The sequence below is a fragment of the Apodemus sylvaticus genome, chromosome 10, assembly GCF_947179515.1.
Source record: "Apodemus sylvaticus chromosome 10, mApoSyl1.1, whole genome shotgun sequence".
Classification (NCBI taxonomy): Eukaryota; Metazoa; Chordata; class Mammalia; order Rodentia; family Muridae; genus Apodemus; species Apodemus sylvaticus.
The window spans coordinates 13,256,475-13,269,832 of record NC_067481.1 but is presented as its reverse complement, the minus strand read 5'-3'; the positions used below and the strand labels follow the sequence as shown (position 1 = coordinate 13,269,832).

The following is a 13,358-nucleotide window of genomic DNA, read 5'->3' as shown; positions in this document are numbered from 1 at the left end:
TTTTCATATGAGCTCTGATAGATTTAAAATTGGAAGGTTATTTTTACTTGATACCATCGATTCTTCTATTTTGAGCTTTAAGGAGTGCACCTCTCATATGCAGTGTGTCATATATATTACATTTTAAAGTATCACCTTGGAGACAGGGAGATGGCTCAGTGAAAAGATGCTTGCCGCCTAACCTGATGACCCGAGGTCTGTCCCTGGGTCCCACACAGTGGAGGGAAAGATCTGAGTCCCAACAGCCATTTCTGAAGTCCATGTGTGTGCTGTAGAATTTGGGACCAGTCTCAAATAAACAAATTAACAAACAACAAACAAATAAATGTAAACGTATCACCTTCATGTTTAGAATGTATACTTTCCAAAGATAAATGACCTTTTTTTTTGTTCTGCAAAGGGGCAAATGCTTTTCACTTCAAATTACTCAGAGGGAAGGCACACATACATTTTAATAGAAGGTGATACATTTTTAATGATGTTATGCTTAGCTTTTGAATGCAATTTCATAGAACTGTAGATGAAACTTTGTGTTGTATGTATGTGTGTATATGTATATATATATACACGTATGTAGGTATATATGTATATATATATGCATACACACACATGTACTTTATTGTTTTGCTTCCTTCATCAGTGTTCCCAAGATGGCCTGTCTAACTCGTAGTCTTGTATGGGTTCTCATGAGTTTAAGCTCTTTGCTGGGCCAGAGCTCCATGGATGGAGCTCATTAGGAGGATGATGCCAAAGAGTCACATGACTGGTGGGGTCTCTGCTCATGGCTGTGCGTGCTCACTCTGATTGAAGAGCACAGCCACTTGGGAGGCCAAGACAGAAAGATCACTGAGCCCAGGAGTCTGAGACCAGCCCTGGAAAATCCGGTCTCTTAAAAATAAGGCACATGGCCTTGGGGAGGTAGCTCAATCTGAAAGGGAGAACTGATGTCCAATCAGAACACACACTCAAAAAGACACTCACCTACTTGGTGAGTTCTAGGCCAGTGAGAGACTCTATCTCAAAGGAGAAACTAACAAACGATATAACAAACATATAGAACCTAAGGAACGATACTCAAGGCCTTCCCACACAAACACACACATGTGGAAGTACCTGCGACCACACTCAGACACAGACACTCACACACATGCATAACACACACACACACACACACAGATGCATAACACACAGATGCATAACACTTACACAGACATGCACACGTACAATGTGCACACACGCACACATGCATAACACACACACACACACACACACACACACACACACACACACACACAATTTGTTGACTTTAGTGCTCTCTGTGTTTGGCTATACGATGAGATCCCTGCCTGAAACCATCCTTAGGAGAAGTAATGTTCTTTCATTCAATTTCTTACATAGATTAGTTTACCTGATGGAGGCGGATTCATTAGCTTATATGGTGGTTATGAGCTTCATTAGCAACTGGATTAGATTGAGAAAAGCGTAGGAAGTCAGCAAAAGCACTTCTGGGTGTGCGTATAGCCTTTCTAGAGCCAATTAGATCATACGATGAGGACATCTTAGGGAGGCAGGGAAAGGAAGAAGGCAGGGGCAGTTACTGGGCCTTGATCCAATTCTATACATTATTTTCTCTGCCTCCTGGATACTCTGGTAAGAACTGCTTTGCTCCAACATGCCCTCCCTGCCACAGAGCCCTGAGCCCTTTGAAACCTCGAGCCAAAAACAAATCTTACTTCTGTTAAGTTGCTTTCCTGGGGCATTTGGTTACAGCTATGTAAAATCTAACACAGTGGGAAGACCTTGTCTGCATTCACTGTGTGCCTTGTGGCCTGGAGTGACCCAAACAGCGAGGAGAGGAAGAAACTGACAGCCTGACACTTAGCCTGACTCCAGTGACGTAAGAACCAGAGCTTAGTACTTTTGGCAACTGATGTGTGAAATATGTGTATGGGTAACATTTTTAAGTTCATGTGTTGTTTTAAGCTGGGTGGGGGGGATTTTAAAAAATCAACAAATATGAATATATGATATTCAAATGTTTCTTAAGTATCACTGAATGGTTGCATATTTAAATTGGGTAAGCGATTTGGTCTTTGCATTTCTAATGGAGAAAACTTATCTAAAGGGTTCAGAAGGTTGCTGGGGCCTTGGGGTCATGGGGCGTGGCTGAACAAGACACGCCCACTGCACTCAGAGAATGGGACTTAGACACTGCAGTTGTTCAAAGTTCCAAAGGAAATCCAACGCTTTCTACTCCAAACTTGTCCCTAAAGAGATGCGTTTGTTCCTTAGTTCAGAGACTGAGACTCAGCAGTGTCCCTGTCTCTAGCCTCCACTGCACCCAGTGACCCATCTATTCAGGAGGTTTCTCCTTGGTCAGCCAGAAAGTGTGGGTCTCAGTTAACATGAACAAACAGCACTGGAAGGCAGAAAACTTTAGAGGAACATGTGATAAGAGCAGTGGAACCCTTTATGGGGACGTTCTTTCCTATGCATGTCAGCCATAAGAGGAACATTCATTCTCTGGGGTCAAGGCATTGCACTCAACTCTAAGAAAGCCAAACTTGTGGCCTTTATACCCACTGGGGAGGCTAGTATACACACACACACACACACACACACACACACACACACACACACATACACATACACATAGACACACATACATACAGACACATACAAACACAGACACACACATACACACATACATACACAGACACACACAGACGCACACACATACACACAGACACATACACACAGACACACACGCAGACATACTTCCATCACTACACCCATCTACATGTACTTGAAATCCGAAGACAGCTGTCGTTATGAATAAAATATAAACCAATATGAACACATACTTGGCATTATAGCAGCCTTTCTTAGTGTTTAGGTCTTCAATCAAAGCAAGCATTGTCATGTGACATGAACTCTGTGACGTCAAAAAGAGGGTGATTATTAGATTATTAGATCCAGATTGTTAATCCTGGATGAGGGTGACAATTCATTTTAGTAGGAGAGTGTCAGTTTAGCAGTCTAGCTGTTTGCTGCAATTCTTGGGCCTGCTGTTTGCCTTGTGGAGTGTGGGGCAAGCTGACTTCTCACAGGCTTCACCTCAGTGTAGACATTATATCAATGCTTGGCTTGTGAAGTTCATGGGACTGTTGGTGTCATGTAGTGTGTGTAGCATCGATGCTACTGAGGGAACAAGTCAACAGTGAGAGTTGCTGTGGTGATTTGAATAGATGTGGCCCCCGTAGATTCATGTGTGTGAATGCTTGGCCCATAGGGAGTGACCCTATTAAGAGGTGTGGCCTTGTTGGAGGAAGTGTGTCACTGTGGAGGAGGGCTTTGAGGTCTTCTATGCTCAAGCTGTGCCCACTGAGGCCTATGGTTTCCTGCTGCCTGCGGGTCAAGATGTAGAACCCTCCGGCTCCTCCAGCACCAGGTCTGTTTGCCTTCCATCATGCTTCCGACCATGATTATAATCTCTGAAATTGTATGCCACCCCCAGTTAAACGTTTTCTTTGATAAAAGTTGCCACGGTCATGGTGTCTGTTCAAAACAGTGAAACCCTAACTAAAAAATTAGCTATTACTGTTTTTTATTATTATCATTGTCACCAAAAGAGTTCTATGTGTGAGGCAGATGGGTATGAGGATACTAGGTTATTTTTACTACCTTTTTGCCAAAGCTCCCCTAGGGTTACCACCAAGGGTCCTGCAGAGGAAGGGTTCACTTACCTCATGGGTTTGAACATGGCTTTCCCGAAGTCTGAGAACCTCAGAACCAATTTCAGGTGGACCCCACTGGGTTTCACAACTGTGAGGGGTAGAAGGGTAATGCGTAAGCTGCAGGCTGTGGCACCACCTAGAAACCCAGCCTTTTTCTGCTACTTAAAAAGACACCCAAGACTGTAGGCTTTGCAAAGCCTGAGTGACCGAGTCCACCGTGTCAGGCTGTGGTCCATGTGTTCAGAGGGGCCCAGTACAGTTATTCTGTCAGTTGGGGAAGAGATCAGGTAACACGGGGGTTCCCCAAGTAGACATCACTCAACTCCCTCCCACCCTGTAGACTATTTTCCCAAAGGGACTGGGCCTCTCTTTCTTGGGTTTCAATTGTGGTCTTGTAGGTTCCCACTATATTGTCCGTTGTATAAAGCTTCAGTGTCCATAATAGCTCCCCACATAAGATTCTAGACCTGTGATAGATCTAAGGTTTATAAAATTCTTGGTTTTATTTTGCTTTGTGGTGCTAGGATTCAAGGCTAGGAACTTTTTTTGCTTCCTGTTTCACAACAGTATGTTTGAGAATGTCATTTATGGACCTGAACATGTGTAAATTTGAAGATTTATCGTGATGCTTGTGTTTCTCCTTAGCCTCTCATTTTCCCTTCTCTTCCATTGCCTCTCCTCCCCTCTCCCCTACTCACTGTGTCTTTTCATTTCTCTTCTGTAACCATTTTTCCCTTCCTTTTCTTCTCTCCCCCTTCCTCTCTTTCCCCTCTCCTCCCCTCCTCCCTTTCCCTTTCCCTCTCCTCCCCTCCCCTTTCCTCCCCTCCTCTTTCCTCCCCTCCCCTTCCCTTTCCTCCCCTCCCCTACCTCCCCTCCCCTTCCCTACTCCCCTCACTCTTTGAGATAGGGTCTTGCAGTGTAGTTGAGGTTGGCCCTGACCTTTTAATGTAGCCCAGTTTGGCTTGGAACTCACGATCCTCCTGCGTAAACCTCTTAGATCCTGGGACTACAGGATGTGCCATCTCATGCATATGTAGAAAGTGTGTTCAGCACATCTAGGTCAATAACTGAGACCACTAAGGGCTGGAGGCAATTTCCAGGCTTCACTGTTCAGACCTATGTGAAACCAGTTTGCGGCACCCAGAGGGGAGCTCTGTTACCTTTTTTCTCTTGGATTTTCCATTCTGTCTGACATTTAAGTTTCAACCTTGGTTGTGTGAGAACCACATGAGATTTTAAAAGGTTGCCGTGGGCCTCTCTCTCTGCAGTTGAGCCCAGACGTCTGGAGGCGGAGGCCAGGCAAACGGTCCTTTCTAAAGCTCCCAGGGGTAAGATGCAGCATCAGGAACCATTGTCCTGTACAATTGCCTCTTGGATCTGAAATCCTACTTCAATCACCTGAGATTCTATCAACATTCAGATTCTGATTGGGAAAATGGGAGTAGAGATGGAGACTGTGTTTCTGACAAGCTTCCTAATGATGCTGATGCTGCTTAGCCCTGCACCACATTTTGACCCAGTAGGCTGCTCCCCAGTGATTCCAAGATGCCTTCTCCTGTGGGTGGCTAGAGGGAGTGTCTATTCTCAGGTTGGCCAGGGAGAGACCTCTGGAGGCTGGCTGGTGGTGGGGAGTCATGTCACTTACTCTGTGAGCAGTCGCAGGCCCCCAGCAAGGCTTTTTCATCCTGGCTGTAATCTGCAAAGGAGAAGAAATGTAATAAGTACCTCTTGATCCCAAAAGAGCTGGCCAAAGATGGAGTCCCACCTCTGATCCAGGCCCACAGGAGGAGGGACTGACAAAGCTTGGGAATCATAGCCTTGAGTACCCAGAGGGCCATGGTTTAGCGTCCAGGGGCTACAAGCTTCTGCCTGCTCCATCTCAGGTTCTATGCTTTCTAGCCTTTCCCCATATACTCCAGCCGTTCTTGGTCTAGCTTTGTCTCTGAGGATAACTTCCCATGCTGCACGTCCTGTCGTAGGTGCTTGGAAGCACAAATTTGGGGTTAATAGACCTACATTTGAACCCTAGCTTGAGCATGGGCTTTGCCCAGTTTGCTTATCCACACCTGTAAATGGCAGTGATGATATTTATGCCAAAATGGCATAAAAAAAGAAAACAGCTCCTGGCACAATGGGAACATTCTGCAAACAATGACAACTGCCTTCCTTAAAGAGTACAGAACATCTCCTTAATCTCCTTAGGTCTCTGTGATGAGATAAAGGCTATATGATCTTCAAAAGGAATGCGATGTGCTCATTATCCTTGTATGATCATGTACTGGTGGTAACCCTTGACTGGTTCCTGGAGCCTGAGCCTCTGGGAGAAGGTTGGTTCCTTAACCCCGTGAACCTCACCTGCACTGATGGTGGGGAAGTGTCTCATGTCATGGAGGAGTTTGCTGACGACAGGGCTGGTCCTGGAGTACAGCCCGTGGCTGTTGATCCCCAAGTAGAACTGGACCCAGCTGGCCTCTGGTCGAAACTGCAGCGGGGGATCCAAGGAGGTGAGGTTGAATTGTTCTTTGTATATCTTGTGCCGTCTGGAAGAGTCAGAATAGCGATTGGCTGTTGATGTGGTAGGACAGGAATGTAGAGACTAGTTGTGCGGTGGTGGCGCATTCCTTTAGTCCCAGCACTTGGGAGGCAGAGGCAGGAGGATTTCTGAGTTCGAAGTCAATCTGGTCTACAGAATGAGTTACAGGACAGCCAGGGCTCTACAGAGAAACCGTGTGTGTGTGTGTGTGTGTGTGTGTGTGTGTGTGAGGAATGCAAAGACCCAGAATAGGTACTTTCTACACACTGTATTCATGCTTTCATTCATCCAGCAGGTGTATGAGCATCTATTACAGGTCAGGATTTACATTGCTTTTAGGATACCTTGGGTAGGTCATTAAACATGCTCCCTCCTTGCCCTCAGAGAACTTCCCCTCTTTTTCCCCCCTCAAGACAGGGTTTCTCCGTGTAGCCCTGGCTATCCTGGAACTCACTTTGTAGACCAGGCTGGCCTCGAACTCAGAAATCCACCTGCCTCTGCCTCCCAAGTGCTGGGATTGAAGGCGTGCGCCATCACTGCCTGACAGTGAGCTTCCCATCTAATGAAAAAAAATCATGTTACATGATTACATACAGACATAAATAAATACTAAGTTACAAACTCATGTTGCATGGTTACCTATAGACATAAATAGAGTTACAAACTGTGCAGAGCCCAGGAAAGAAAAGGCAGATGGTTTAGAGTAGAAGCGGGCGTGTCCTAACTTTGGGTCCTAACTTGCTGTACTTTTGCATTTCTTCTATTTCTCAGTATTTTATACCCCAAGGAGCAGGAGGCCGTGGAGAGAAGGCAACTGGTGAGGATAAAGGGAATGGAGGCTGTGGGTCAGCATCAGGGAAAAGAATGAATAGCTGTTCTCTGACTGATCTTTCAATAGGTTTTTTTTTTCTGCAGGGATGAGAAACAGAAACTTACATTTCTGCTTTTACCATTCTCTCTTAGAGAGTCGCGCTTGGAAGACAAATGGCCTAGAAAGTAATTAGGGAAATATAGTAAAACTCAACCTTCAAATTCCAATCTGTTGGGGGGCGGCTGCTGCTGTATATGAATTCTGAGTGTGTAAATATTCAGCACATTACAACGTGGACTTTCGTGTTCCACCACTCCCCATCTGTGGTGAACGCTAACTCACAAGGACAGACTACTGAGTTCTGTTTGTTTAGACCTAAAAGAGAGTGAGCTTTTTAAAAAATTCCTTTTAAAAATTGTTTATTATTTATTTTAGAATTTTTATGAATGAACACCTAGAATTTTCATCATGTCCACCTCTTCTTCTCTGCACGAGCTCCTCCAGTATCCCCCCAGCACCCAACTTTCAAATTCCTGTCATCTTCCTCTGTAATAGTTACACACACACACACACACACACACACACACACACACACACACTCTACTGAGTACAATTAGTTTGCGCATCTGTACTTGAATGGCGGTGACCACCTCTACATAAACACGGGGCAGGGGGCAGAGGGGGTGCGGCAGGGGGCACACAGCTGCAAAGACATCACCTGCAGGAGGACCTAATTGAAGACTGCCTGAGAGACCCAGGATCCTTTTAAACTGCTGTTTAAAAGAGATGCTTTCTTGTGACCAATGGGGTGTGGGTGGAGCTTGGAGCAGCGTTCAGATGCTACCTTACCTCCAACCCCCAAGAGAGGTAGGGTAAGGGTATCAAGTAGCCCAGGGCTCAGGCAGCACGTGTGGGCGTGGGCAACCTATCATCTTGAGGCTTGTCCCCAAGTGAAACCAGCCCTCCATCCTCTGCAACCATCTACTGACATTGTGGTGTGGCTGTGAGATCCCTTCCTCCATCGGCGGTGGCATGTTGGTTGGTGTGATCTTCTGAAGGTCTAGTTCTGGTTGCTGTACTATTGAGAGATCATGGTGCCACATGCCTGTCCTGTCCAGAAGATGTATTCACAACAGTCCTCTTCCTGGTCCTCTGGCTTTTACGATGCTCCCGGAGCCCTAGTCCTTTCCTGACGTCCATGGTAGAGTTCTTCTTCAGGCAAGTGTGAAAACAAAGCTAAATGGTTTGTGGGGAACAGATGGAGGCTGAGTAAATTTGCATTGTGGACATGAATACGGCCATGTTATTCCCCCTACCCCCGACAGAGGCAGGCCCTTCCTCAGATAAGTCTCAGAGGAAAGAGAATGCCTTCCTATGGTTCAAATTTCAGTGTTTATGAATGACTGAGCAGTGTGTGCAAAAACTAGCATCCTCTGCTTCCTCCTCCAGGATGACTGCAACCTGAGAGTGTGCCCCAACTAACCCACCCAGCCTAGCCAATCCCTCTCTCTTGTTCTGTATGTAGTAAGCTTGCTGAATTTTCTGGTGGCATAGCGGGTGCCCTCCCTCAGAGCGAGCACAGCTCCCCTGATCTCAGCTTTTCTGTGCACACATCTATCATTACTTCACTATCTGTGTCATTTCTTCATTCCCATGTTGCCTCAGCCGGGTTTGCAGGACCTAACCATGCAGGATGTGGCAGTGGTACTGGCCAAGAAACCAAGAGTTGGTTACGAAACACCAATCTGTACTTCCTCTACCTATAACAAAGAACTCCCTAACTGGAAAAGAAGGCCTCAGAACAAAGACATTCATTGTTATCTTTTATGTCCACAAGAGGGATTTTCTCATGTGTAGAAGGAGCCCAGAAGGGGCAGTGACAAATTCACTTTCTATCAGGCTTTTGAACTGTCTGGTGTTGTTGACCCTGGACATCCGGGCCCGGATCAGCTTGTTCTTCTGAGCATGCTCTGATCCAGGGATCAGCCTCTCAGCATCTGGACTTGTTTCTTTCAAAGGCCAGTGTTGAGGGACAGGGTTTCCAATTTATGGATGCTGGATGAAGATTTCCTTAGTCCTTGAGGGAAGTTCTTACACTTGGCATTGAATATTCACTCTGACCCCTCTGGGTCTTTGCCATCTTTTGTTTTTGACGTTTGAATTCACCGTCTGTTTGGTCTTCTGAGAGTTGCTTTTCCAACCTGGAACAAACCAGGCGGCCTGCTTAGCTAGGTTCTGAATCTTGAAGCTCTGCCATCTTATAAAGATGGTTTCCGCTGGCTTTTTTTTTTTTTTTTTTTGCCGAGGCAGGGTTTCTCTGTGTAGTCTTGGCTGTTCTGGAACTCACTCTGTAGACCAGGCTGGCCTTGAACTCAGAAATCCACCTGCCTCTGCCTCCCAAGTGCTGGGATTACAGGCGTGCACTACCACGCCCGGCTTTCCACTGACTTTCTAACCATGGGGTTGTCACATGAACCTTGTCCCTTGTGTTCCATTTTTATTTGTGCTTACGACCTGTGTTGTCTTTGGACATAGCCTGATGGCCTCCCTATCCTGCCTGTGCCTTATCCTTCTGTTGATCCTTGGCCTTCAGTTCCTCTTTCCCGAGTCTCACCCCAGTGGTCATTCCTCAAAGCTCTGCTGGCCTCACCCTCCGTGTCTTTGCACAATCTACGTTTTTCTTTCCACCTGCACTCCATATTTTCTGTTATTCAGATTTAGTTGTGAAAATAGGAAAGTGGCAAACAGGATGCAGTGATGCTGATTCTAGATGGTAACATTTTACCATCATGGTGGAGAATAAGTACAGGTGTTCCTGGTAGAAGAGAGAAAAAAAGCAGAGGATTTGGAGCAAAGACACAATTGTAGAAGACGTTGTGATGCCACTGTCAAATAATGGTTGAAAAGAAGTCAAAAGAAAGCTGAGATGTAGCTCAGTCCATGGAGTGTTGACTTAGCATGCATGAAGGCCTGGCTTCAATCTATAGCAATAGATAAATTGGGTGTGATGACATGGGACCAAAACTCCAGAATTCAGGAGGTAGATGCAGGAGGATCAGAAGTTCAAGGTCATACTCACCTATAGCAAGTTCAAAGCCAGCCTGAGTTTATTCGAAACCCTGCTAGTTTATTGTTTTTAAAGGAAGGAAGAAATATGTGTATGAGGGTGTATGAGATGGCTCAGAGGTTAAACCACTCGCTGAACAAGCAAGATGGCCAGAGTTTAGATCCCCGGAACCTGTATAAACACTGAGTGGGTGTGGTATCTAGTCTGTAATTCCAACTTTGGAAGACAGAGACAGGGGATCCCCGAGGAGAAAGCCAGCTAGGTAGATTAACTATATGAGTGTGCTCTGGGTCTGGGTGAGAGACCCTATCTCAAAGAATAAGATGTGGAACGATCAAGCAGGAGTCCTGACATCACGTGTGAAGTCCGGAGGAGGAAGAGAAAGAGGGAAAGGAGGAGGAAGAGGAAAAGGAAGAGGAGGAAGACGAAGAGGAGGAGGAGGAAGAGGAAGAGGAGGAGCACAGAGGCCCACCTAGCTCAACTCCCCTTCTTCAGGTCGTTCTTACCGAGTCATTGCCTCCTCATTCTGGAGCAGTGTGCCAGGGAGAGCATCAAGCCATAAGCAGATTAGCTCAAACAATCTGTCAACCTCCCTTAGAAAGCACTTCCAACATGGAGCCAAAAGTCTTCTCATGCCTTCCATCCAATGGCGGGACACATTCCTTTCTTACATGATAGACCTTATGATAGTCAAAGATAGTGGTTGTGTGATCTTGTTTATGAGCCACTGAGTCAATCTATAGTCTTTTGTTACAGTGGTTTAAATGAACAGAGATAGTAATGTTTGTACATCCTCTCCTATTTATGACATCCAGAATGAAGTGTGAGGCCTTAGCTCTAGATTACCCAAGGAAGGGAAGAGTGGACCAGACACTACCCTCATTATAGACCCGTCCCTTTTATTATTTTAACCAAAGGAGGAATGCATTTTGAATAAAAAACAAATCTCATAGCTTTAAGGAAACATGTGTGAATGTTTTCATACATAGAATTCCACGGTTGAACTCACACATTCTGCGACCTCATTCCCCGAGCTGTTCTATGACTCCATCCTTATCGTTCTAGAGTTCCATAGTGTAGACTATTAATCTCTGTGGGATCCCTCCTTGCTGTTGTGATCATGCAGTGTTCCGTGGTACCATTGAATGGACTGATTGCTTAAACTCTCTCAACTATGTCTCCATGACCCTTAAAAGCAGAGGGTTTTGTTTTTTGTTTTTTGTTTTTTTTCCCCTTGGCTGGTAGAAAATCAAAAAAGCAGGAAGAAAACAAAATATCAGGAAGAGCCGAACCACTGTGATTGCCTCTGAAGTTAGAGTGGGTCAAGGGCAAAGGCCACCAACCTATCACAAACACCAAGACTGCTTCCCGGCTGATGGCACAGTAAGGAACCGACTCTACCAACAATAGGAAGGTGCTTCAAAGGGGATGCCTTAGCTCCAGATAGACAGTCGACCTTGATTTTAATCCTGTGAGAGTCATGTCCCCCCAGACCTCTGACCTTCAGAACAAAATGGGTGCTGCTTAGGTCTCTAAGCTTAAGGTAGTTTATACGAAGTAGTATAAAATGATACATGCTCTGTTCATAAAGAGGCTGAAAAGCCACACATCATTAATTTAAGCATATATTTACTTATTTTAAAAATATATCCTATAATCCGAGTACCTAGGAGGCAGAGGCTGGCAGATTGCAGTAAGTTCAGGGCCAGCCTGGTCTATGTAGTGAGTTACAATGCACCTGGGGCTACAAATAGGGATCGTGTCTCAAAAAACAAAGCAAGACAAAATGAAAATATACTTTAAATTTCTTCTTTCCTCTCCCTTCATTTCTATTTCTTTCTAGTTTGTGTCTGTCTGTCTATCCATCTGTCTACCTACCTACCTACCTATTATCTACCATCTATCTATCTATCTATCTATCTATCTATCTATCTATCTATCTACCATATCAAAACATCCCTGCATTTGAATTCTCCTGTTTCAGCTTCCCAAATGTTGAGAATATAAGATTGTAGGCGCATACCACCATATCTGATCTAGAATTTTTTTCTTAAATGTAAATGACAATGTTTCAGACTATTCCTTTTTGTCCCTAAAATGGTTAACTAACTTTTGGATAGACTTTTTATTTGAATCCTCTGGGGTCACTGGGCAGGAGACATGTAAACGTTAATAACAGTCACAGAGAGGACGGGTGATGTGTACTCACAAGCGAAGCGTTCTCAAGCTGGGCAGGCAGCAGAAACAAAGAATGCAGGCTGAAGGCAGCAAGGCATGGTGAGGAGTTTGTCAAATTAGAGAGGAGACTCCCCAGACAAAAAGGAGCAGCCGCTTTCACTTTTAGCTCAGTGTTGCTTTGAACTGACACCACTCCTCTGTCAAATGTTTGTTGAGAGTTAGATAATGATCTATATTTTGGAACTTGAGCTGCGCACAAAATAAGTGGTTTTCTTTTTTCCTCTTGTAGCATCTTTCAGGAAGTAATTTATTCTGAATTTTTCCAAAGGAAACTAGAAATCCAGATTGTTATCCCAATTAAGCATCTCCCTTAAAAAAGCAAGGAAAATGTTGGTTTGGATTAAACACCATCTCATGCAAGGCAAAACAGGTTCACAGTCATTGTGAGTTTGCTGCCCCATTGGAGAGCAAGGGGTATCAGTGTGAAACTACATTAAAAGCTTACTTCCCCCCCGCCCCCCACTGATTTGACATGCTGGGGAGAGTCTACAAATGAGGAGACAAGACAATGATGCAATCTTATTATTAAGACATGGATTCTAAGAGCAGAAAGGATGGTGACTGAATCTGTTTCCCCTCTGTAAGATCAAGCCCCTGGTTAGCCTTGAGCTTGGGGTAGAGGCAGGGAGTCCAGGCTGGTGAATCTCTGAAGCTCAGCCTCAGGCCAGCATTCCCTCCCCTCTTTCCCTCCCCAACAAAGGGTCAACATGTACTAGTTCTAGAATTACTAAAAGCGACCAATATTAAAGTTTTCTAGACATAGCATTTTACAGACATCAAGGGAGAGGGCAAATTGTTAACCAGGTCTCTAGCCAATTTTTCCTTTATTAACATTTTATTTTTAGGATAAAAAAAAAAGAAAAAGAAAATAAAACCACAAATCTGGCAGGCTCTAGTTCCCAGGACTCTTTGGAAGCTACAGCTGTGTAGTTGCTAGACTCTCTTGGGAGTTTGCTGGAAGGGATGGGACGT

General features: G+C 44.9%; 1 protein-coding gene across 2 annotated transcripts in view; it reads right to left on the bottom strand.

Moving 5' to 3' along the window:
- Fam20a (FAM20A golgi associated secretory pathway pseudokinase) overlaps positions 1–13,358 on the bottom strand; it is a 64,570-nt gene that overhangs the window by 20,631 nt on the left and 30,581 nt on the right. For both annotated transcript variants that reach the window (XM_052194506.1, XM_052194504.1), the window contains exons 2-4: positions 6,093–6,277; positions 5,383–5,433; positions 3,747–3,825 (exon numbers count right to left, since the gene is read on the bottom strand). In XM_052194506.1, the coding sequence (XP_052050466.1) occupies positions 3,747–3,825; positions 5,383–5,433; positions 6,093–6,277 (315 nt within the window). The remainder of the gene's footprint in view (positions 1–3,746; positions 3,826–5,382; positions 5,434–6,092; positions 6,278–13,358) is intronic.